The following is a 26,262-nucleotide window of genomic DNA, read 5'->3' on the forward strand; positions in this document are numbered from 1 at the left end:
GCTAACACACCGTCAGCTGGCCTTTTTAGGGACTCTGTTTAAAGAAGATCCGCCTCTGGGGTTTTATATTGCTCTGGTATTTATGCCAAAGACACTCCAGCCCTCAGTCACTGGGAGAAGGACCTCTCCTACACTCGGTGAGTACTATGCAGCTTCTGCTGTCTCTGTCTTTTTGGGGCCGCCTGGTCCCCTGGGTGCAGGAGGCGCCTTCAGATTGGCCTGGCTTTGGTGACGCTGGCCTAGGTCACACGTCAAGGCCCTTGGTGTGCAGTGGTGCCTGCAAGCACACTGCTGCCTGCCAGTAGAAGGCATTTCTGGCCATGGGGCATCCTAGGGCAAGGGCAGCACAGAACACGGCTCCCTGCCCTCTTAACCAGGTGCTGGGTGGGATATGTTACCTGCGCGCTCTCTTTTCTCACTGCTCACCAGGGCCAGTGGGGTCTGTACCCATGTTCTTTGTCAAGGCTCAGAATGTCTGGGAGGTTGTGTAGGGGAGCAGATGCTTTTCAGAGAAATGACTTCCCGGTGCATTTAAATCCAAACCAGTCATAGCCCTTGTGTCTGTGAGATGTCTTGCTGGGGATGGGTATTTTCTTCAGACCATCTCTTGTCTCTCTGACTTCTGATTCATGCTTGGCTAAGAGTTTTCTCAGTCTTGAAGGCTCCAGGGTCATTGGAGGATGCAACAAATTAGGAGTAGGGTGGGGTAGGTGTCCCGGGGCATCATGTGATTTTAGGGCTGGAGGGAAGTGGAACCATCTATTAATAATTCATTCTCCGATGAAGACACTGAGGCCTGGAGAAGTTAAGACCCTCACTCAGCTGCGAGACCACCACCAATGTCGTTGTCCTGCCCCAGCGACACACACACATAGACATGAGCATAAATAATTAAGAGGAAAATAGACCAAGGAGCTGTGTCCACTTTTGCGATCAGACTCTGCTAACATCTCTTTACAGCTGGCCAGTGTAGTGGTGCAGCCCTTGGAGACAGACCACCCAGCGATGGAAGTAATACCATCTCCCTGGCAGTGCTGTTGTGAGGATTAAATGAGATAATATTCGTAGAAAGTTCCCAGCTCAACACTGTCAGGGCCTGGCCCTGAGTGCTCAGACATTAAATATCACCTGGACAACTTGCTAAAACAGACTGCCTTTCCCCAGATTCTGACTCAGTATTCTGGGGTGGGAGCTGATAATTTCCACTCCTAATAAGCTCCCAGGTGAGGCTGAGGTGGCTGGTCTGGGACCACACTTTACACAGGGAGGCTTTAAGCTCTTGCTTTTACTATTTGAATGGGTTTAGAGTTTGAGGTTAGCCCTTGGGCTGCAGAAAGACAGAGATTCCTGCGACAGAGATGGAGAGGAACTAGAGGAAATCTAACGAGCAGATATTATATGTCACACCTGGGAAACCAGGATGGGCAATATGACACCATGACCTTGAAGCTAGGTTTCTTTCCTCTTTCCCTTTGCTCATCTGGCAACATTTCTTGCACACTTGTTATGTAAGCAGGCATCGTCCCTGCTCCTTAAGACAGAGTAGGGTTCTGCAATCACTAGGAGAGACAAATGAGAACCGTGGAAAAGATAAATGTATGAAGGTGGCAAAGCTCAGGAGCCCCTCACACAGCCCAGAAGTTATCAGGGAAGGCTTCCCGGAAGAAGGGGGTACCTAACCCGGGTCCTTAAGTCGGGATAGGCCCAGGACAGAGGACACATAGTCTTTGGATTGTTTAAGTGGCTCAGCTGCACTGAATATAGATTTCAAGGCAGGAAGCAGGGAGTTCTAAGGTCAGAGGAGAAGGCGGGGCCAGATTACTAGGGCTTTCTACACTAAACTAAAGGACTGGGCAATGGGGCATCACAGAATGGTAACAGCAAGAGGTCTGCCCCTGAAAGGACTGCTCGGACAGCTGTGTGGGGAGTGGAGTAGAACAGGGCAAGAGCACTACAGCAGTGCACTGGTCCCAGCTGGTAAATGGATGCAGAAGTAAAAGGCCTGAGGGTTGGAGGGGAAGGAGAAGGGAGGATCTGGGAACTGGGCTCATCCTGGGTGGGGGGTATGAGTCTCTGAGGGGCCAATCCAATCAGAGGACAGTGATGAGGATGTCAGTCTCAGAGATGGAGTTGAGGTGCCAGGGCCATGGGGCTCAGGAGAGGGGTCAGGTCTAGATCTGAGCAGGGGGAGAGAGTGGCCAGGATAAAAGCCAGAACAGCAAGTCCAAATGGCAGATTCCTGAGGACCAGAAAGGTTACTAGCAAGAAGACATTTTTAATTTAATTAGTGTGTATTAACCAAATCAAGGTACCCTGAAGTTAAGAGGTGCCGCTAGAATTTTCCACCATAGGAGTTTTCCTCATGCAGTCATTGTATGGATATATGCGTTTGCAGATTATAATAGGTAGCTGCTTAGCTGTCAATTGAAGCTCTCACTCCAATCTATTTCCTCAACTATTATTTGAGATCTCACTATATTTGAGAGGCTTTCCTTTTAGGACTCAAACTTTTCACTAAAATGAAAATGCCTTTGGGAACTGGCATAAATTCAACCTTCCTTTCAATAATCATTGATCGGTGAAGCAGAGCTTTCATCTCCTTCCAGTGTGGCAGACTTCATCCTGAGAGCAAATTCTTATGGAGAAGATAAGAGAGATAACAAGAATTACTATTTTTTCAGTCCTTTACAACAGGGATTGGGAAACTTTTTCTGTCGAGAACAAAATAGTAAATATTTTAGGCTTTGTGAGTCTGAAGGTCTCTCTCACAACTACTCAACTCTGCCATTGTACTGGAGCAGCCATGGACAGTATGTAACTAAATGGGAGTGGCTGTGTTCCAGTAGAACTTTATTTATTGTTTGATTTCATATAATTTTCTTGGGTATTAGAATCTTATTCTTTGACTTTTTTGTAATCATTAAAAAATATCAAAACCATTCTTAGTTCAAGGGTCTCACAAAAACAGGTGTTGTAGTTTGTAGACCTCAGCGTAGTAGTTTGCTGACCCTGATTTGCAATTTATAAAGCACTTCATTTCCATTATTTCATTTGATCCATTATCCCGGGAGATAGATGTCACCATTTCCATGTTATAGTTGAGGAAACTGAAGGCCAGAGAGGGAGCCGTGGGACTGAGCCATGGGAAGGGGCACCTGAAGGGAGGAGAGACAAGAAAAGAGGGCGGCAGAGAACTCTGAAACCAAGCCTTCAGAGTGAGGGTGGGGAGCTCGCGCCCAGCTCTGCCATTTGCTTGGGGGTGGCCAGGGGCGTGTGTGGGTGAAGCACATCCTTTGCACTCATTATGTCTTTGGGTTTGGGCCACTTTTTGGGGAGGAGTGGGGAGCTGTGTTTCTAACTCTCTGAAATCCTCAATGAAGCCCAGATGTAGTACGTGCTGAAAGGGCCAGAACAGTGTGCTTGGGTTTTCTGCGAGTGCAAAGTGATCGTGACCCAGGAAACCACAGTGACGTTGGCTCTGGTTCAGCTGACACGCTCGAGTCTAGCCACAAATTACCAGCAAGCGGCTAAGTGAGGTTTAGAATTTCCCCCAGCAGAGTCCTTCCAGGAGAGGTTGGCTCCAGGGTCCAAGCCTTCCCCCAGAGGGCCCCCGCCACCAGCTGCCCTCCCCCTGCCTCATCCCCCTCACTTCTCATTTGGTTCCAACTTCAAAAAAGGCAGATCTGAATCCACCTCAAGTGCTGCAGAATGGCACGGCTGACAGCTTGAAGTCACTCTGGCTTGTCTCAGCTGCTGGGAAATGAAGTCCAATACTCTTTCTTCCTGTGATTGCAGAACTTCAGGGGGAGACAGTAGGGTTCACTGAAAAGCCAGACCGGCTTGAACTACAGGTCACACGAGAGAGGGGACCCCAGAGGGAGATAGTCACAGAGGTGCAGCTTTGCTTCTTGGCCACCTTTGGAGGTTGTTTTCTCCTCAAGGTGGGCCACCTGCTAGAACCAGGAAACCCAGCACTCTGTGACCAGCTTGTGAAGAAGACTATCCCTTCGTGGTTCTAAATCATGTGACCGAGCTGCCTGGGACTGTGGGAACTGGGAGTTCAGCCCTCAGGGGCAGAATATACTGTCACGGCGGAGCCCAGGCAGGTGGTGGGATTGTCATCTGACGTTTACTGAGCGCCTACTATGTGCTGCACACCGGCATGGGGGCTGTCAGCACAAATCTAGATCTTGTCGTGGCATGGGAGGGGCTCAAATGCTCCGAGAGAGAAAAGAACACTGACCCTTTCGTTTTAGGACTTTTGCTGCCAGCACTGCGAGGGAGACAGAGAGGCAGAAGCAAAAACACCAAACATGGAGAAGTTGTGTGGGTTTCACTGAGGTGGTGGGGAAGGGGCAAGCCCAGGCTTTGAAGCCTCATGGGCTGAGGCCAACCCTGCCTCTCCCAGTGAGCAGCCTGAGAGCTAAGTCCTTTCACTTTTCTGAGATTTGGTTTCCTTATCTATAAGTTGGAACTAAAAATATCATCACTCAGGGCTTCTGTGAGGATTAAATAGATAATATGTTGAAAGTTCAGTTTTTAAAAATTAAAGATGCACTTTTACCAAAAATCCAAACACAGAATATACTGTGTTTCACCTAACAAGACAGCCTGCACCTTTTCCATGGCAGTACATATTTTGCTCTCTCTATCATAGGAAGGTTTCTGGCAACTAGTTTACAAACATTTTATTTATTATTCAATAACTTTTTTTGGCATTAAAGTTGGTCAAATCTTTACACTCACCCAAGGATAAAAGGGCTTCCCTGGTGGCTCAGCTGGTAAAGAATCTGCCCAGAATGTGGGAGACCTGGGTTCAATCCCTGGATTGGGAAGATCCCCTGGAGAAGGGAAAGGCTATCCATTTCAGTATTCTGGCCTGGAGAATCCCATGGACTGTATAGTCCACGGGATCTCAAAGAGTCAGACACAACTAAGCAACTTCCACTTTCACTTTCAAGGATAAATTGCTAGAAGTGTATTTTTGAAAAGACGTGCATTTTTTAAGACTTTTGATAAGTATCTTTGAATTCTCCTTCAGAAAGGTAGTCCTGTTTGCCTTGTCAGCTGTGAACGGGAGCTCACCTCCCCATACCTCTGCTGGCAAGTGTAGTCCTAAGGAGCAGACACAGCTTTCAGGCTGAAGGTGGGATCAGCTTTTATCCTGGCTCCAGAACACTGCTGACTGTCCACAAGACCCCAGATCCTTCTCACAGAGGCTGAACAAGAACTTCCACAGTTTGCTATTCAGACTCACCTTCACAACCTCATATTTATCCTGTTAAATTTAATCCTAGTGAATTTAACTTGTTTTTCTCTGCTTTGTGAGATCATCTTAGATTTTGATCCTTCCAGCCAACATATGTGTTTTTTCTGGACATATGATCAGCATGTACTCTATATTTTCATCCAGTTCAAATATAAAACATGAGAAAGGACCAAGAGTGGAGTTCTGAGGTATATCGTTGCCTCCAGGTTGACAGTGATCTATCAATTACTGACCTTTCAGGGACATTAACTCAGGTAGCTATAAATATGCCTAACTGTTTTATTGTTTGGCCCACATGGCTTTATCAATAGTGATGTCAGAGGAAAACTTGTCAGATGCCAAGATCAAATTAAGCTTAATTTCTCCCACCTTCTCCTTCATTTCCAGCTGGGGAGTCCTGGGGACAAAAGGAGGCCATTTGTTGTTGGTAAACAGTGAGTTATAAGCCTAGTCAGTTGTAAGAAATCACTGCTTCTTTAATAATGCTTTCTTTAATAGTGACTTCTGGAAACCCACCTAATTTGGATATCAAGATTACCTGAGGTTTTAGACATCTGCCTTGTTTCCCTTTTTGAACACTGGAACTTTTGCCACCTCCGTCTCCTGACATTTCTCCATTTCTCCATGGTTCCAACATGGTAGGTTAGGGAACCTCTCTGCAATCCCGAAGATGTCCAGACCAGAGACAGCATTGTTTTGAACAACTAGGTACTTTTTCTTTAAATTTTTAAAAAACTTTTTATTTTATATTGGAGTATTGCCAATTAACAATGTTGTGATAGCTTCAGGTAGACAGCAAAGGGACTCAGTCATACATATACATGTATCCATTCTTCCCTAAACTCCCCTCTGATCCAGGCTGCCACATAATGTTGAACAGAGTTCCCTGTGCTGTACAGTAGGATGTTGTTGGTTATCTGTTTGCAGTACAGCATTGTATACATGTTGATCTCAAACTCCCTATCTCTTCCCCATTGGCAACAGTAGGTTCTGAGCAACTAGGCACTTCCCTTCAATCTCCATCACATCTCAGACCTTGATATCATCTCACCAGTGTTTGTTCTATGCCACTGAGACTGGTGGGCCAAAAAGACTGAAAATGCAATGTTGATACAGAAGCCTGACAGGTGATGGGAGTCAGAGTAGTAAACAGGTTGGGGGAAGGGTGTTCCAGACCCTGCATCGAAAGGTCCAGAAGGGACAGGAGATGACACAGTTCGGAGGATGGAAAGAAACTCCACATAGCCACAGTGAGAAGGCCAAGGAGGGGAGCGAGACAGGAGGTGAGTCTGGGGACACAGCAGGGGCCAGACCTTGTTGGGCCTTGTGGGCTGAGTGAGAAAGCTGGGACTTGCTCTCCATGGCCAAGGGGATCATGAGGGTCAGCAAGGACAAGCAGAGTTGGATTCCAGACGTCCCGGTGGCCTCTCCCCGCGTGTACACACTGCTCTGAACGTAACAGGAAGGGCTTCCTTTCAGCCGGAAAATGGTGTGCACAAGCTTTTGCTCAGTCTCCAGGCAGTCTTTGGCTTTCTCAGGCCTGTGGCTCTTCCCCTTTACTCTGGTCGTGGTCTTTGCTGTCCCCCTTCCACAGAAGGTCGCACGGGCACCGGCGTCCCAGCTGTCTGCGGCAGCCCTCTTCCTCCCCTCCTGCTGCGTGTTCGGAACGAAGCTTGGTGGGCTCCGCAGCCACCTTCTCTTTCCATGCCGTGTGCCTCTCTTCTCTGGACTCCCGTCCCCCTCAGCTGAGACTCTCTCCACCTCCCGCCGGGGGCTTACCAGCCAGACAGCGATCTGCACACCATCTCCTAGACTGCTGCTACTGCTCTTTTGTCACAAGGGTCAAGAATTTGTTGGGTCACTCAAAAAGAAGAAAACCTGCAACAGATGTTAGAAAAATTAATTCCCTAGTCAGTTTGCAGCCATCCCAATTCAGATATCAGCACTGGAGGAAGGACTTCTCTGTTTTTTTTTTCCATCTGAAGCAACAGGGGCAGTGAGTCCCATCAAGAATTCTCTTGCTTTCCTTGTCCTCCAGTGGCTTCTATCCTTAGGATTGTACATTTCACCTAGAACTGCTTCATCTCTTTTTTCTTAATGATATGGCTGATTTTAATTATAAATTGTACATGGACACAGTCTCCTTGTTAAAAATTAAAACATTACGGCACTTCTCCTCCCAGTCCCCTTCCCACCTCCAGGTAACTGCTATGATCAGCCTTAGTTTTTTTTTTTTTTCTTGAACTTTTTGCTATGTGTTCACATCCACAAAAAGAAAATTATGGAAAATGCACAATAGTTTTTTGTGCTTTAAAAAAAACTCACAGATTTTTTATGCTGGGCCTTCTATCCTGCAACTTGCTTTGTTCACTCAGCAGAATGGTTTAGAAACTTGTCCACATTAGTCCATGTCGATCTGCCTGTCCCTTCCCTTAACCTCAGTACAACATTCCACAAGGGACATTTAGGCAGTACCAGATTGTGCATTGATGTGTTTTTCTGATTAACGAACGCCAGTGTTCCCACAACTTTGTCAACACCTATGATAAAACTTTGAATCTTAACAATGAGATGGGTGAAAATGGTCTTATTTCATTTGCATTTCCCGATGACTAATGAGATTGATCACCTTTTCAGATAATTGTTGGGTATGTGCATTTCCTTTTCTGTCAATTATCTATTTCATAGATGTTGTTGGTATTTTTTTTCCTTTTGGGCTATTTACTTTTTTCTTATTGATTTATAAGAGTTCTTTTATATAGTAAATGATAACCCTTAATTATGTTTATTGAAAGTTTTTTCTATTTCTTTTCTAAACTTCAAGTCTTTAGAGAGTTTCCATTGGATTAACACTTTGTATCATTTCAGGTCTTTAAGAGGCAGGTGGATTTGTTTGTGAGGGCTGCCATAATGAAGTATCACAGACTGGCTTAGCAAGGGAAATTTTATTTTTTCACAGTTCTGGAGGTTAGAAGTCCGAGGTCAAGGTGTCAGCAGGGCCGGTTTCTCCTGAGGCCTCTCTCCTTCGCTTGTAGATGACTGTCTTCTCGCTGTGTCTTTACATGGTTTTCCTCTGTGTGTCTCTGTGTTTAAATTTTCTCTTGTAAAGATACCCATTCTATTGAATTAGGCATATTTGGTACCAGTCATAATAGATTAATGACCTCGTTTCACTCTTAATTATCTCTTTAAGAGCTTTGTCCCCAAATACAGATACATTCTGAGGCACTAGGGTTAGACTTCAACACAGAAATTGGGGGATACACAGTTGAGCCCAAAACAGCAGGGTAGAGGAAGAGGCCCAAATGCCAAAGTGCAGGGCTGGGTCCTTGCCTATCCCTCTGGAATTAGGTCCTAGTTGCCGATGGGGTCAGACCCCAAAGCCGAGAAGATCGTCTCCAACATGATTTTGAGAAGTGGCCAACTACCTCTCTTCTCCCCAATTCCCTAGGTGCTCCAGCCCCTGGTTCACTCGGCCACACTCACCATGTGTGAAGAAGAGACCACTGCGCTCGTGTGTGACAACGGCTCTGGCCTGTGCAAAGCTGGCTTCGCGGGAGATGACGCCCCCCGCGCCGTCTTTCCTTCCATTGTGGGTCGCCCTCGTCACCAGGTACGTGCTCATGTGGACCCAAGGCTTTGAGTTCCTGGGAAGAAGCACGGCATTGTGGCATCTACAGGGAGCTGTGTGTTTTGAGCTGTGTGTGTGTGTTTTGAGTAAAGTAAGAGTGAGAAGTGTATGGATGAGCCCTGGTCTCTCAGAAAATGCCATTGTTTTAGGGCAGAGAAGGGAGACACGCCCACAAGAAATCATCCCTCTTCTCTCCCATTATTTCCCCACTCATCAGCATCTGCCTCACCCGTCTCCTTCAGTCTGGTTTCCAGTGGGAAAAAAGGACATTCTTCTTGTCTTTATCCTTCTTCAGAGACTCTCCAGTGCCTGAACCCCTCCGAGTGGAACCCTCAGCCAATTCCGTTCTCCTTCCTTCTCTTTTGCATTGCAGGGTGTGATGGTGGGAATGGGCCAGAAAGACAGCTATGTGGGGGACGAAGCTCAGAGCAAGCGCGGGATCCTCACTCTCAAATACCCCATTGAACACGGCATCATCACTAACTGGGACGACATGGAGAAGGTATTGGTGGACCCCTCCTGCACTGTGCTCATTTGATATCATCAAGGCCTTCTGCCCTGTCAACTCTTCCTCTACGATGTTTCTCACATCTTTCTTTCCCTCCTGTCCTCCCCCCTGGGCATTCCCCAGCCTAAGCTGCCAACATCTCTCACTGGAGGATTCCAATGGCTTCCCGACTGATTTCTCTGTCTCCTGTCTCAATTGCCTAATTCATTCTCTGCGCTGCTGCAAAGCTTGTCTTTCTAAAAACAGACAAAATCATGTCACTTGCCTCCTTTGACTCTTCAGTAGCTCCTCACTGACCAGCACTAGGTTCCTAACTCCGTGTCTGGCATCTGAGGACCTGGTCCAGCCCAAGTCCCAGTTTTATCCTTTCCTGCAGCTTTCATTCCAGCCCAGTGCTTGACCTTCTTTAAAATGCACGGTCCCCTCCAAAACGGTGAATAACTTTTCCTCTTTATTTTCCCTGTCATGACCTCAGATAGGTACATTGATGCTGTACTACTATGATACTTCTCTAGTGAAAATTTTAAGTAAGAATCGCTACTGGTTTCGAGAAGCTTTTTTTCATGTCAGAAAATAGGAGAAGGGGTCCAGGGACTCCACGCTTCCACCACAGGGAACGGGGGTTCCGTCCCTGGTCTGGGAACTAAGATCCTGCATGCCATGTGGTGTGGCCAAAACAAACAAACAAAAAAATCAGTCTTTCACTAGATACCTAGGAAATATTAATATCAGGAACAAAACCACCTGTGAATGATATATGAAAATAAAATATCTAGAAAAGGAAGATATGGGGGTAATTTTTAAATAGTAGTTTGTGTTCAACAAAATCATGTGCAAAATGCTAATGAGCCTTTTAATATTCTTTTTAACTTGAAGTATAGTTGGTGTACAATATTTCTAATATTCTTTTGATAAATTCCACTGACAGTTGTCTGAGAATTCTTGTTTCTGCAATGACTGTCTTTTGAAATGTAACAGAGGGCTTATTGAGCAGCTGCAGTCTTGCAGCTGGGAATAAAGAAAGCTGATTTGAAATCTGTGCTTCACATACACTTTTCTCTAAACCTTAAATTCAGTCACTCCGAATGAGAGATAAACAGATAACAAATGCAATTGAATTTTGCTCCGCTCTGTGGGGCGGTTAAAAGCACAGACACTGGAACCAGAGGCAGGGAGATCTGGGAGCAAAAACTCCCTCTAAACCTCAGCTTCCTTATTTGTGGAAATAAAAATACTTTCTTCACTAGGTTGCTTTGAAGGTCAAATTAGGCAAATAGTATAATCCCAAAGCACGGAGTATACTTAATGCTCAATACATGGCACATATTACTTGTGTATGTCTAATAATATCTAATTTAAAAACAACAGACAAAATTTTTATTCACAATAATAATATGAACTCTTTAAAGAAACTCCTAAAAATACATTACATACCTTAAAAGAAAAACTGAATAGGATAAAGCTGTCAAGTTTTTTTCAAGTTAATTTATAGGCTCATTAAAAGTAAAGTGAAAGTTGCTCAGTTGTGTCTGACTTTTTGCAACCCCATGGACTGTACAGTCCATGGAATTCTCCAAGCCAGACTATTGGAGTGGGTAGCCTTTTCCTTCTCCAGGGAATCTTCCCAACCCAGGGATTGAACCCAGGTCTCCTGCATTGCAGGTGGATTCTTTACCAGCTGAGCCACAAACTTATATAGTGTGGTATGTTAATTCTCTCTCAGTAAACCTTTGGGGCAGGGGAGGGGAAGAACCATGTCTCATTCATCTAGAATTCCCTGGAATTTGAAGAGCAGGAAGACCATGGATTTGAAGTGAAGTACATCTAGTTTAAACTCTGGCACTTACATTCAATAGGTGAGGACAAACTTGGGCTCCTCTGTCCATGGGATTCTCCAGGCCAGAATACTGGAGTGGGTAGCCTTTCCCTTCTCCAGGGGATCTTCCCAACCCAGGCCTCGAACCCAGGTCTCCCACATTGCAGGCAGATTCTTTACCAGCTGAGCCACCAGGGAAGTCCAAGAATACTGGAGTGGACTATCCCTTCTCCAGTGGATCTTCCTGACCCAGGAGTTGAACTGGGGTCTCCTGCATTGCAGGTGGATTCTTTACCAACTGAGATATCAGGGAAGCCCTCATTGCCATTCTAATAAAAATCTCACAATTTAAAAAATTGTATATATTTAAGGTGTACAATTTGATAATTTGATAATGTATATACATTATGTATCAGTCACCATATTCAAACTGATAACATATCTACTACCTCAGTTTGTTTTTTTTCCTTGTAGTGAGAACACTTAGGATTTACCCTCTTAGCAAATTTTAAGGACAGTACTGTTACCTCTAGTCACTATGCTAATATATTATTAGATCTCCAGGTTTACTCATCTTGCATAACTGACACTTAATGAGCCTTGACCAAGAGCACCTCCCTTTCCCCTCTCCCCAGCTCCTGGTAACTCCATTTTTACTTTCTGCTTCCTTGAGTTTGACTAAAAATATCACAAGCTTTAATTATGCAAGATAATCATAAAGTATGGAGAAATAAAACAAAATTTATGAGACTATTATGAATAAGGAAAACTGACAGAAAACTTGCTATATCTGAATATTAAGATATAAAGTTATACAATTTAAAACAATCTGGTGCCAGTACAGAGGTAAAAAAGAAATACATAGTAAATGTAACTTCTAAGACCAGAGGGGAAAAAAGGATTATTCAGTGAATTATTCTGTGACAACTGATTCATTATTTGGGGGGCAGGGAATCTGTTTATGGCCCTTACCTCATACAATTTCATCAAACACATTAGTTGAATATAAAAGCTAAATATAAAAACATTTCTGATAAAAATACAATATAGTAAGTATGAGTGTCAAATTTCTGGTGAAAGAAGTCATAGAAAGAATAGCAAATGTGATTTCTTAAAAATCATAATATCTAGTATGTGAAAAATAAAACCAAATTTAAAAGTCAAACAACAGATTGCAAATAAATTTCACAACTAGTGTAATAGAGGGTTAATATAAACAACAAATGTAAATTGATAATTAAAAACACGAAGTCTCCACCAGACAAATAATCAAGGGACATGACCAGACAACTGGCCAAATATAAGTGATTAAAAGTTGAAAATCTGAAAATTATTTGAAAAATTAAAGTTTTATTTAAAAATTCAGAGTAAAACAGCTAGGTGTTATTTTTATCTGTCAAATTATTTCATATTTTAAGAGTGAGAACACTGATTGCAGATGGGGTGAAATAGGCAATTTCTTATTCTGAAGTAAAGACAAAATTAGCCTCTCTGTGAGTAATAGAAATCAAAACATTTTCCAGCAGTCACCAAGATGGCAGCGCTCAGGCATGAGGCTGGAGCTGACCTGAGGGCTTCAGGTGTGGTACTGGTGGGAGCTGGGGAAGCATGCAAGGACCTCAAGATGCCAACATATACACATGATCAGTCCAGTCCTTCTTTAGGAGATACAAAATTCAGAAAACCAATGGTCACTGAAATCATAGAAAAAAATTTGAATACTTTAGAAAAGAAAAGACTTCTATATATGGAACAGTGACCTTTCGAACAACAATTGGAGTATTGGGAAACTTCATTTTTAGGCATTGCTTCAAGGTTAAACATGATGCTTTGAAGACACATACATCATTAACTATACTTCCATTTTTGTCCACCATAGTTTCTTACAGACTTCTTATAACAGATGCTTTGTATTTAGGGAATACAAGCCAGAAAAATTGTGTTCTGAGAAGTTCACTGATTGGCATGGCATGTGGTGTTTTATACCCCACTGCTTTGGCTTTTTATAAAAATAGAGGTCTGGCAGTCAAGTATACTGTTTCATTGCCACCAAAAGGAAGGGTTTTATTTTATTGGCTGCTGCCTTGTCAAAGAGAAATAAAAGCAATAGTGATTCCTCTCACTTTTCAGACAGTCTTTGGGATATTTCATGGTTTTCAGCATTATGCAATATTTGAAAGTACATTTGAGAAAACTGTACGTGAGGATTAACCAAAGAATGAATGGATACTCAATCAGATGAATGAACTTATTTTTATGATAAGGACTCAAGCACTGCTGAAAGAGTTGAAAGTAATTCTAGATGGACAATTTGTTGTTGTTGTTGCAGAATGCTTGCTTTGCGGTGCTGTGCTGGTCTCTGCCGTACAGCAGTATGCATTAGTCATAATTGCATGTGGAGCCCCTCTTAGAACTTTTTTTTTTTGGAAAACATCCTGAATAGAAAAAAGAAAATGTAATAGGTACAAAGATAGTTTTCACAAGATCTTAAAAAAAATCAAGGCAAAAGCAATGTGATTAAATATATGATGGTGATGAGATATGATCAACTGTTGTATAAGCATTAAAATAATTTTTAATTCAATTTATTAAAAATAAATATTTACTATGAAAAAGAAAATTATTTATTTATATTAACTGAAAAGTGATAGGAAACAAAATTGAACACAGAAGTGCAATCATAGTAAGTAATAAATAAATGAAAGCATATGAAGTGAATAAATTATAATAGTAATAAATTTGAAAATACATAAAGATGAAAGATTAGGGAGAGAAAAAAGTCAAAGTGTTAACTTTTTATTAGTAAGTGATGGAAATACGGGAAATTTTTATTCCTCTTATAGATATTTTCCTAATTTAAAAATTGTCAACATCTTTAACTTTTAAAGGACTTTATAACTTAAACTTCAAATTACTTTATAAAAGCTTTTGAAAATGAAATAAAATGAAGTGCAGATGGTTGGGCCCAACACCCAAAAAAGATTCTGATTTATGGGCCTGGGATACAGCCTGGGAAGCTGCACCTATAGCAATTATCCCCACACAATTGAGGCCACATTTGAGGAAACACTGACATCACCTCATTAAGCCTAATTGCGGTCTCCTTCTGTCTCCTGTGACACCTTGATAGCCTGCGGCCTCTGTCTGTGCCGTTTGCTCTGCCTCAGGTGTCCTTCTCAGTCTCTGGAGACCTTCCTTTGCCTTCAGGGCTCTCTCAGATCTCCTGGAAAATGAACTTCTCTTGCCTCTTCCTTCACTTGAATATGAATGTGTCTTTGCATTTTGTCTTTTTTGACTGCTTTTCTCCACTCTAGACTTGGAAACTAAGGTTACATTCAGCACTATCCTAGCACAAAACTGGAGGCCCATAAATATACGGGTACAATGGACACGAAGGACTCTGTGCCCTACCTCTGAGGAAATCCAAGCCCTGTGTCCCTACCACTCTTTGCTGAATCCCTCTGAAATAAAGGCTCTTGTTTGCTGTCTGGATCACTCAGAGGGAACTGGACACAGTGGGAAGAAGTAAATTCCTCTAAAACTACCATGCAATGTTTTCAGAATCTAATATTGTGCCCTGTAACTATTAAATTTTGGAGCCCCAAAATTTAATAGTTACAGGGCACGAATCACTGCAGATGCTGATTGCAGCGTGAAATTAAAAGATGCTTACTCCTTGGAAGGAAAGTTATGACCAACCTAGATAGTATATTAAAAAGCAGAGACATTACTTTGCCAACAAAGGTCCATCTAGTCAAGGCTATGGTTTTTCCCGTGGTCATGTATGGATGTGAGAGTTGGACTGTGAAGAAAGCTGATCGCCGAAGAATTGATGCTTTTGAACTGTGGTGTTGGAGAAGACTCTTGAGAGTCCCTTGTACTGCAAGGAGATCCAACCAGTCCATTCTAAAGGAGATCAATCCTGGGTGTTCATTGGAAGGACTGATGCTAAAGCTGAAACTGCAATACTTTGGCCACCTCATGCGACGAGTTGACTCACTGGAAAAGACTCTGATGCTGGGAGAGGTTGGGGGCGGGAGGAGAAGGGGACGACAGAGAATGAGATGGCAGGATGGCATCACCGACTCTGTGGACATGAGTTTGAGTGAACTCCGGGAGTTGGTGATGGACAGGGAGGCCTGGCGTGCTGTGATTCATGGGGTCGCGGAGAGTCGGACACGACTGAGCAACTGAACTGAACTGAACTATTAAATATTGAATATGTAGAAGTAAACTACTAGGCTTCCTTGGTGGCTCAGATGGTAAAGAATCTGCCTGCAATGCAGGAGACCTCAGCTCAATCCCTGGTTTGGGAAGATTACCTGGAGGAGGGCATGGCAACCCACTCCACTATTCTTGCCTGGAGAATCCCCATGGACAGAGGAGCTGGTGGGCTACAGTCCATGGGGTCACAAAGAGTCAGACATGACTGAGCAACTCAGCACAGCACACGTATAGAAGTAAAAAAAAGAACTAGCTTCATCTAAAGCAATGATTCTCACCCAGGATAATTTTGCCTCCCAGGGGCATCTGGCAACTTCTGGAGACATTTGTGCTCCTCACAACAGGAGAGGTGCTTCTGGCATCTAGTGGGTGGAAGCCAAGGATGCTGCTAAACATCCTGTAATGCACACAATGAAGGCCCCACGATGAAGAATTATTGACCTAAAACGTTAAAGTGCTGAGGCTGAGAAACCCTGCTCTGAAGAACAGCCTGGTCAATAATAGACAGTGACAGTTCATGCATATCTGTCAGACTTCAACAGGAGACAGTATACACTCAGCTGGGATTCTGAATTAATTTAAGGAAGGACTACTTACAGAGGTGTGAGCAGGTTAGGGAACCAGAAAGAGAGGCAGAGACACCCGAGTACCAGCAACAGGGAAAGCTCTTAGAGCTGGAAGGCTGAAGGGCAGGGGTGGCAAGACTAGAGCTGGAGCCTGAAGAGGGGCCGCACAATAGGAGCCAAGCTCAGGGAGACCTCAGCTTGGCCAGGAGGGCACCCTGCCCTCCTTCTTCCTTGCACTCTGCAACCCCTTGCTGGTATCTTCCATCAGCCAAACACAGCCAGAAGCCAGAGAGCTGCAGTGCATCTGGTCCCTCGGGGCACAGGGGAGACAAGGGAGTGGAGTAAATAGGAGCCAGGGTCAGATGGAAATAATCAACACACTGAGTATGTTGGCCCTAGGTCTGAATTCTGTCTGGGGCCCTGATGAGAAGGAATATACCCTTGAAAAAGCGATCAGAAATTCCTAGTGTTGACGGGCCTCCTCTGCATATCCAGTCTATTCTGAGACCATCAAGCCATCCTCCCCCAGTACGGGCATGCCAGTTGGAATTTTCCCGCCCACTGAGTCTGCTGGACTCATCTGAGTTTCCTCCCAACCAGATCTGGCACCACTCCTTCTACAATGAGCTGCGGGTAGCCCCTGAGGAACATCCCACCCTGCTCACGGAGGCCCCTCTGAATCCCAAGGCCAACAGGGAGAAGATGACCCAGGTAAGAGGCCAGGAAGACCTGAGTACCTGAGTACCAGACACATGGACGCTTGGCCAGATTCTTTTTCCCAACCATGCATCAATGCAAAAAAGTTTTCTGAGGACCTGCTGTGTGTGCAGTCCACGCCAGAACTCACGGGAGGTGGGAGCGGGGTTAACAGGCCCAGTTCCCCACCTTCATAAAATTACCAACCGTTCTGTGGGCCAAGAGAGCTGTGATTTCTGATAGTCCTCCGTTCTCCATTGCTCTTTCAGATCATGTTTGAGACCTTCAATGTCCCCGCCATGTACGTCGCCATTCAAGCTGTGCTCTCCCTCTATGCTTCTGGCCGCACAACAGGCAAGTAGCCTTGTCGTCTGTTCCCATTTTGACTTGAGGGGAAGAAGGGGGAAACTGGGCTCCTGGAGAGACTCCGGTTCAGAAGAATCAAAGGGACAGCCAAAGTCCAGTGAAAACCTGGGCGAGGGATAACAGAGAGAAGCCCAGGTAGAATACAGGTGCAAGTCCACCAGTATAGCTGAAGAGAATTTACATGAGCAAATCATGACTGCAAGGGCCATTTCCATCACAATAGTTAGTCCGGGAGCTTGTGCACACTTTCCAACAGTACTGGAATGTTTCTGCTCACGAAGCAGCAATGGCAGAATCTATGATGGTGGATGTATAAGTATGAGGTGGCCTTGGCATAGAAAACTCCGGAAAACAGAGGGAACTTCAAAAGGAAGTGATTTTTAATAAGGGCTTGACAGCTTCTTTCAAACAGAAACATCTTTCAACAGTCATTCACGTATTCATTGATTTGTCCATTTATTCATCCATTCAAATATTCTCCAATACTTCATACCATGTGCCAAACACTGCAGGCCATGGGCACACACTGTGAAACAAGGCAGATCAGCCATTTTGCAGCTAACACAGTCTAGTGGAGGAGAGAAGAACCAAAGGATGATTTCACTGCACGTGATAAGGACAGTGACGGGGAAATGCAGGTACACACAGTTTTGTACTCTGCGCTTTGCGCTTGGTTTTGTGCTGTGAACGTCATGTTCACATGCCACATGATAGTCATTGTGTGTGATGCTTCCATGATTGGTTGATTGATTTTACCATTTCTCTAATGCAGAACCTTTAGCTTGTCTCCAATTTTTGCTTATTATAAGTTATGCTGTGACCAACATCCTTGGATAAGAGTAAGCTACTGATCTCTGGATATTTATTTTGGATCTGCCCCTTACTGAGACATCTTATTAACGCTAATGGTTTCTCAGTTGGCCCTCTTAGGTCTTTTAAGTATGGGCTACAGTCCATGGGATCTTAAGGAGTCAGACACGACTGAGTGACTAACATACACACCACTTTATCTGCAAATAATGATGATCCTCTTTCCTTTTGATAATAATATCTCTTATTTCTATTTTTTGTCATATTGCATTGGCTAGAACATCCAGGACAATATTAAACAATAATAATATAGTAACAATATTGTAATCTTTCCCCATCAATTATATGGCTGTTGGATCAAGAGGGATTTCTTATCATGTTGAGAAAACTTGTATCCTTTCATGGTTTACTAAAAGTTTCATCAGTAGAGAATGTTCATTTTTTTCAAGCTGGTTTTTATAGTCCTTTAAGTGCTAACATTCTAATTGCATGAGCGTATATGTTAGTTTGATGCCTGAAGGATATGCAAATTATTCACTCTAACTTAAAGAATGTGCATCCTAGATGCCAATTGACAAGTATGCATTTTTGTGAAAGTGTTTCAAGGAATATAAGAAGAGCAGATATTTCATTTGCCTTCCAGAAGCCTACAGTTTCATTTGGGAAAATAAACTGACGTACACAAAATTGGCGTACACAAAAAAATATGATTGATAACGCTCACAGTGGGTGAATTTTCCAGCTGCTAAAGAAAAATGTGGTTGTTGAAGATCATTTGGTGACAGGTCCCAGAAAGAAACAGATGAAAAAATAAAGGGTTTCATAGGTCTTATCTCCTCTGTCCTTAGGCATCGTCCTGGATTCAGGGGACGGTGTCACCCACAATGTTCCTATCTACGAGGGCTATGCACTGCCTCATGCCATCATGCGTCTTGACCTGGCTGGCCGCGACCTCACGGACTACCTCATGAAGATCCTCACAGAGAGAGGCTATTCCTTTGTGACCACAGGTACCCATCCTCTTTCTGGACTTGACTTGAGCTCAGAACCCAATCTGATCTAGGACCAGAAACTCTCATGAGTAACGAGAAGTCAGTGGCCCTGTGTCCTCAAACTCTCTTAGGGTAGATAGGGAGGCCATAAGCTAGGTTTGGGGCCCTGGACCAGACCAGACAGTCAGGGGAGCCTTTTTCAAGGGACAAGTTTCCCAACCGAGACACCCTGGGGAGGGGTACCAGGCTTAGACCTACTCATTCTAAGTGCTTGTCTTCACCCTCTGTTAACTGTGCTTTCACAGCACACCCTCCCTCCCCAGGGTCCGGCTACCTCTGTCCACGTCCACAGGATCAGAGCTAGTTTTTATGGGGCTGAATGGTGGCAAGACTGGTGGTGCATTTCATTACCTAGAAGTGTTTACGGTCTGAGGACAAATGAAATAACTAAGGTCTGAATTTCTAAGGGGAAATGGCCCCCAGGGCAGGAAGAGTTTATAGGTAGGGGCCTTCCTGGATTCTGTACAGTCCCAGCATATAAGCCTCCATCTAGATGGGAAATGTGTCCTGCAAGGCCCTCAGGAAGGCCTGCAACTTTGTCAAGACAGAGTGATAAGAGCTAGATGAAAAGTACATGCAAAGTTTTGCTTGAGAATCAAGCGAATCTTGAGACTGAATCCAAAGGACAAGGAAAAAGGAAGTTTTCATGGAGACCAAAATGGGACAGCCAAACTAGCAGAGCCGAGCACCTACTCTCTCTCATTTCTACTCTTTCTAGCCGAGCGAGAAATTGTGCGAGACATCAAGGAAAAGCTGTGCTACGTGGCCCTGGACTTCGAGAATGAGATGGCCACGGCCGCCTCCTCTTCCTCCCTGGAGAAGAGCTACGAGCTGCCAGATGGGCAGGTCATCACCATTGGCAATGAGCGCTTCCGCTGCCCAGAGACCCTCTTCCAGCCCTCGTTCATTGGTGAGGCTCTGCCTTAGTTCTGCCAATCACACACACTTTATTGCTTATACTCACCCATATTTTTCCAGAAAGGGCTGAAAATACATGAACAATACAACTAGATAAAATCTAAGTTTAAATAAAAGGGTAAGGAAACCAAAATAAAGGAAAAATGAGATGGGAATATAACACGAAACTAAGAATGAGGTGAAAACACGAAACTCTTCCTGAATTCTCACCATTTAGATCACGGGGTCTGAAATCTATAGGAGTTAACAGAGTGGGTTTGGGGGTCAGACCTGGTTTTAAGTCTTGATTCTGGTCCTTCATGCACTATACCTTGGGCATGTTACCTTCTTCAAATCTGTTTTTTATCTACAAAGTGGAAATCGAGATAGTACCTACTAGATAGGGATTAAATAAGATAATAATTAATACAAGGATAACTATAATCTTGAGAAGTATATAAGAGAAAGGCCTGTTAACAAATGTTGACATACAATGTGGTGGTAAATAGCAAACTGGATAAAGTGCTATAGGTCTAAGAAATCAGGCAAGGCTTCTCATAAAGCTGAATCTTTGAACAGAACCTTGAAGAATGAGCATCACCTTACAGTATCTGGGGATGGAAGGAGTGCAAAGTGGAGAGTTCCATGCAAGGCAGATGGAAAGCTTATGAAAATCACGGAATATGTGCACGTCATATTCTATTTGGGACATCATAGGTGAAGTGTGTGTGTGTGTGTGCACGTGTGCACGCATTCACACACAGGAAATTGAAGAGAGCTGCTGGGTCACACAAACAGCATGAGTGTTAATCATATCAGCAATTTCAAATCCCCTAGAAGTCTTTAACCAGAAGAGTAGAGAAGTCAGAATTTCACTTTAGGAAGATTCCTCTGTCTACAGTGTGGAATAATACCACATGGAAAAAGCCTGGAGGTGGGGAAACTCAGGTATGTGGGCATGAACTGTTTTGGCAGGCAGGGTCTTTTATGGTGGAAGATCTCAGTTGCAGACAAAGGTGGCTAGATGTCAACTAGTAGGCAAACATGATGTGATTGTTATGTCCATAGAGTGGGATATTTTTTGGCTATAACCGACTATAACATGGAAGAACCTTACAAATATTATGCTAAATGAAATGCTGCAGTTCATGGTGTCGCAAAGAGTCGGACACAACTGAGCGACTGAACTGAACTGAACTGAACTGAAATGAGCCAGACAAGAAAGAACAAATATTGTATGGTTTCATTTATATGAAATAGAATAGGCAAATCTATAGAGATTGAAAATAGATTAGTGGTTGCCTAAGCTGAAACTCCAATACTTTGGCCACCTCATGCGATGAGTTGACTCACTGGAAAAGACTCTGATGCTGGGAGGGATTGGGGGTGGGAGGAGACGGGGACGACAGAGAATGAGATGGCTGGATGGCATCACCAACTCGATGGACATGAGTTTGAGTGAACTCTGGGAGTTGGTGATGGACAGGGAGGCCTGGCGTGCTGTGATTCATGGGGTCGCAAAGAGTCGAACACGACTGAGCGACTGAACTGAACTGAACTGAACTGAAGGCTGGGAAAGGGGAGAAGGGGAAAATGGAGAGTGTCTACCAATGGGTATGGAGTTTATTTGGGGGATGCTAAACATGTTCCAAAATTAGACTGTGGTGATGGTTGTACAACTCTTTAAAGTAAACTATATACTTTAAAGGGGTGAGTATCATGGTTTGTGAATTATATCTCAATGAAGTTGTATAAAAAAGTGATACAATGGAAGCATCCCTCTAGAAATATTCATCAGGCAGCAGTGTGAATGATCACTGAGAATAGAGGGAACTCAAGTCAGGGCAGTCACCAGTTAGAGGGTCTGATCTTACAGTCCACTTACAGTCCATTCAGGAGGTGATTGAGGCAAAGCAGGGTAGCTGTCCCGATAGAAGGGTCACCTGAGGAGCTGTAGGTGTGGGATGGTGGGTCCTGACCAGATACTGTGGTCTCTACTAGGCATGGAGTCAGCTGGAATTCATGAAACAACCTACAATTCCATCATGAAGTGTGACATTGACATCCGCAAGGATTTGTACGCCAACAATGTCCTCTCCGGGGGTACCACCATGTACCCCGGCATTGCCGACAGAATGCAGAAGGAGATCACAGCACTGGCCCCCAGTACCATGAAGATCAAGGTGGGTGCTACCCTGGCCCCCTCGTCCTATTCTTTGTACAAAGACCTGTGTACTTGGGTACACAGGTCCCAGTCAGGCTGCTAGGCCTACGGCTTGGTGGTCACCTTTATCTTGGCCTGAGGCAGATTTCATCTTGTGGGGGAGTATGTTCCTGGGACCCTGAACGGGAGACACATTTATCCTGGGTGCTTAAGCACAATCTCATGGACACTGTATGAGAAGGAGGTAAAATGAATTTGAAATGGAGAGAATATTGAAAGGGTTGAGAAGGAAATGAGGAGGTTAAAGAGGGAAAGAAAAGGAGGAGGCAACACCACACCATCTTTAAACTTTAAAAAGGACCTGGGAAACCTTTTTAAGGTGAAAGTTCCAGAGAGAGAATGTTGGCTGCAGGACAGGCTACAGAGACATTCCTTGATTCCTGGATAACCTCTGACCTGTTGTCCCATCTCGGCCACAGCCCTCCCACACTGCTTCTCACCTCATAGGCCTCCTCAGCACAGGAGCCCACCTGTCTTACCACCCCTCCCCAGCCTCTGGTCCCCGAGCAGTCAGACAGACCCTTTCAGGATTTCTAGGAACTGTTTTGCTAGCAGGGTTAGAAAAAGATAGGCGCCAAATAGAAATAACAAATAGGTTGAAAGTTACAGAGTCTCATGATAAAGTTGGCCTCTGAGCTAAGGAAGTGTGTTCTATATGTTGGTATTCTAAGAACCTTTTTCACAAAGGCCTCCCTGCCCAGGGAAGCATAGTGGGCCACCAGAAAACAGGTGAGCACCTCCGAGCTCTTCTCACTTGGAACCACTGGAGCAGTCTTGTTTATTGAGGCCGGCCGTATGGTGGGCACTGTGCCAGGCCTTGGGCAGTGGTGTTTTTACTAAGACCATGTGTCAGGATACCAAACCTAGCCTCACCCCCAGATTCCTGTTCAACAGATATGGGGTACCGCCATCACCTACAATGACAAACGGACACCAGTGATTTGATGCATATCCCAATTTATGAGCCAATGCCCTGAGTTTAATAACATGGCTAGCTGTTCAGGAGTTTAAGATCTGATTATTAGACATGCTTAATGGGAAAACAGCTTAAATAAGACCAGAGGAAGGGAAAGGGCACTGCAGGCAGGGGAAGAAAGTGAGTAAAGGTGCCCAAGGGTGTGTGCATGTACAAACTCCCCAGCCAAACTGGACAGCAAGATGTTGGGGGAAGACGAGGCAAGCTCCAGAATATGGAAGAAGAGAGTAGGGTGGAAACTGGGCTGAGATTTAGGGCCTCCAGCCCAAGACAGCCCAGAGTTTGCTCAAAACTAGAGCTGCCCAGCAATAAAATCCTTTACCTTTTAGCGGCTGCGCCAGTCCTTGAGGTGTCTGTCAAAGGAGCCCCAGGGTGACTTTCATCTGTGTGAAAAAGATAACTTCTAAAGACCCTATTTATTCTGTAAATCCATGATCTCTTCAATTTAGGAAATATGTAGGGAGATTCTTAGGAGACCAGAAAAAAATCTGTTTCACATCTGGCTTGTTCTAGCATTGGATTCTTAGTCCCTTCAGAAGCAGGAATTAGTTGAGTCATAGTCCTTTTGGATCCACTTTTAGGTGAAGTTCAAAGTTGTCTGACGGCAACGAATTTCTAAAGGCCAAGCTCAGGAATCCCAGTGGCATGCGTGAATCTGAGAACTTCTCAGATTCAAGAAACTATTGAGTAGACTGGCTTATTCTCCAGAAAGGAGGAATCCCAGCCCAAGCTGCCCATGCATCCAGGCAAGAAAAGAACAGCACTCCCCTTATAGATGTTTGTATTGGTTAGCTATTGCTGGGTAACAGCAACTGTAAAATGTCAGGTCACATAACAATAAGCATTTATTGTTCATGAATCTGCAGGTCAGCTGGGTGTCACTTGTTTTGGGTCAAGTTTGGCTACGCAGTTCTGCAGGTCTAGCCAAGTCAGGTCAGGGGCGTATCTCTTACTGTGGGGCTTAGGCTAAAGGGCCAGTAGCTCTTTAAGGGAAGTTCTTCTCATGAAGATGACAGAGACACAAGAGAGTGTGCCACTTGCATGACTGAAGCACATTTCTAGCCACTATGTCAAGTCTGCTGATATCCCATTGGCCAAAGCAGACAGGGCCCAGCCCATTCTTCACATGGAGGGGCAGGGGAATGAAGTGGGAGGGAGGGTGACAATCTGAGCAATAGTCTGATCTACCACAAGGTTTCTCCTAGTTCCTTTCTGACCACAGGGGCTGTCCTTTCCCAGGGCACTCTGGCAGTATGATGAGATGATTCCAGGACCACCTTCCCTATACCTTGGCAACTGATCATGATTCACCGCATTTGCTCTTTGCAGATTATTGCTCCCCCAGAGCGGAAGTACTCGGTCTGGATCGGAGGCTCCATCCTGGCCTCTCTCTCCACCTTCCAGCAGATGTGGATCAGCAAGCCAGAGTATGATGAGGCAGGGCCCTCCATTGTCCACAGGAAGTGCTTCTAAAGTCAGAACAGATTCTCTGGGAACCTCCTTGAGCGTGCTCTGTTAACAATCATGAAACATTAAAACCTACAAGCCGTACTTCTCTGTGTGGAGCTCTTTATTTTCGTGGGCTGTGTCTCACACACAGTGCCAAGGGCTTTTCACACCTTATTTCTAGTCCACACAATGACTCTATGAGGTAGGTGCTGCTATTACATATCACAGGTGAGGAAATTGCGCTCTGAGAAGTTACAAACTTGCTGAAGATCACACAGAACCAGGGTTAAAAATTCACGTGTATCTGATGCTAAAGCCTAGAGCTTATTCTACCAACTTGTTTCCTTTTTCTTTGAACTTCAGTAAGAATGAGGACTACATGACTCTTGGGGACAGGAGGGTTAAGAAACAAGGGCTTTCAGAGGTGTAAGTCCTTTTACTCAAGGGTGATAACACTAGAGAATGTGAACAAAAAGAGGAACACAGCACTTATAGGATGAAACATATGAGTGGTTGAAACACAATTATTATTTAAATTTAGGTGAAGGATGGTCATAGTGGGCTTAAGATCTCTATGAGGTCCTTTGTCATTGAGGATTAAGTTGCATTTTGCCCTAAAAACTAATCAAGAAAGGAGCAGCTCTGCAGGAAGAATATTTTCTCTTCCTTAACTCTTCTCCATCCCTCTTCTCTTTTTCTCTGTGTCTCTGTCTCAGATTATTTGCTACCCACTCCCTGCCTTTGGTCAGGTCTGCTATTTCACAAGCGTTTACTGAATTTTTGGCATCTACAATTCCTGGTTAAGGTCAAAATGGGATTTATGTACCCCACAAAGATGATTCCTGCTCATCAAGGTCACAATGCCTAAAGAAGGAGACAGACATATACGTATAAAACAATGATTTGAGCAGAAACAGAAGCTTTCACAAAATACTATGGGAGAATAATGGATAATGACAACAGCTACCACTGACTGAATGCTTACAGTATGCCAGGCACTGGGTTAAGAGCTTTACATGGATTTTCTCATTTCCTCCTTACCACAGCTCTATGAAACAGGTGCTAGTATCATTCTTATTTCATAGCTAGTTTACTAATTAACTAGATTGCCCAGCTAGTTATTGGCAGAACTAAGTCCTTACTTCTGCCAGCATGCCTTTTGCTCTTGCCACCTGGCCAGGTCCCATCCTTGATGCTCCTGAACAGAACCCACCTGGTCTTTGCAGACACACCTATATGGAGACAGTGGAGTCCAGTTAAAGCATTACAGAACTCAAGGTCAGACATGTCTCCTCCACCATCCCCTCACTTGCCCTCTGGGGTTGTGGTAGAGAGGCATAATTTCAAAAACAAAATCCCTAGAGGATTTTTGTCTTCTAAAGGGTTTCCCAGAAGCAGACCCTGGAATGAGGACTCACGGGCAAGTGATTTATTAAAGTGCTCTCGCTGGAAGCCAGTGAGTAGAGGAGAGAGGCAGGACAGCAGAGGGTCACCGCAGCCCGCTCTCCCAGGAGCCCTGGAGTATAAACCTTACTGCAGGCAGGGAGCCACGGCCACATAGCAGTGATTGGTGATGGCACTTCCTAGGGGACAGGAAGTCTCAGAATTTCCTCCTGTTGAAGGGCTCCAGTAGGTTAAGGGCTGTCTTGCAAAGAAGAGCCACAGGCAGGGGCTACTGGGAGAGAAAGCACACGGAAGAGGGGTTATGATGCCAGGCACACAGACCCTTCCCACTGTGAAGGGGCACAGAGGAGTCTCCATACGGGGCAAGAAGGGAA

The 26,262-nt window shown here is 44.4% G+C and overlaps 1 protein-coding gene and 1 pseudogene across 1 annotated transcript; both read left to right on the top strand.

Annotated features, from left to right (window-relative positions):
* ACTG2 (actin gamma 2, smooth muscle) lies at window positions 1-24,586 on the top strand. Its single transcript, XM_055400288.2, has 9 exons — window positions 1-137; window positions 8,721-8,882; window positions 9,274-9,402; window positions 16,615-16,725; window positions 16,980-17,064; window positions 18,735-18,896; window positions 19,657-19,848; window positions 21,837-22,018; window positions 24,365-24,586. The coding sequence occupies exons 2-9, from the start codon at window positions 8,757-8,759 to the stop codon at window positions 24,506-24,508; spliced, it is 1,131 nt and encodes a 376-aa protein (XP_055256263.1). The 5' UTR covers window positions 1-137; window positions 8,721-8,756; the 3' UTR covers window positions 24,509-24,586.
* LOC129539565 (complex I assembly factor TMEM126B, mitochondrial pseudogene) lies at window positions 12,121-13,624 on the top strand (annotated as a pseudogene).
* Window positions 24,587-26,262: the final 1,676 nt, after the last annotated feature.

This window comes from Moschus berezovskii, chromosome 11 (genome assembly GCF_049115385.1).
Source record: "Moschus berezovskii isolate FMDL1 chromosome 11, NW_MosBer_1.0, whole genome shotgun sequence".
Classification (NCBI taxonomy): domain Eukaryota; kingdom Metazoa; phylum Chordata; class Mammalia; order Artiodactyla; family Moschidae; genus Moschus; species Moschus berezovskii.

Coding starts and splice junctions, on each gene's coding strand:
- ACTG2 (XM_055400288.2), top strand. CDS start 8,757: ATGTGTGAAGAAGAGACCACTGCGCTCGTGTGTGACAACGGCTCTGGC. Junction 8,883..9,273: donor TGGGTCGCCCTCGTCACCAG/GTACGTGCTCAT, acceptor TTTGCATTGCAG/GGTGTGATGGTGGGAATGGG. Junction 19,849..21,836: donor CTTCCAGCCCTCGTTCATTG/GTGAGGCTCTGC, acceptor GGTCTCTACTAG/GCATGGAGTCAGCTGGAATT.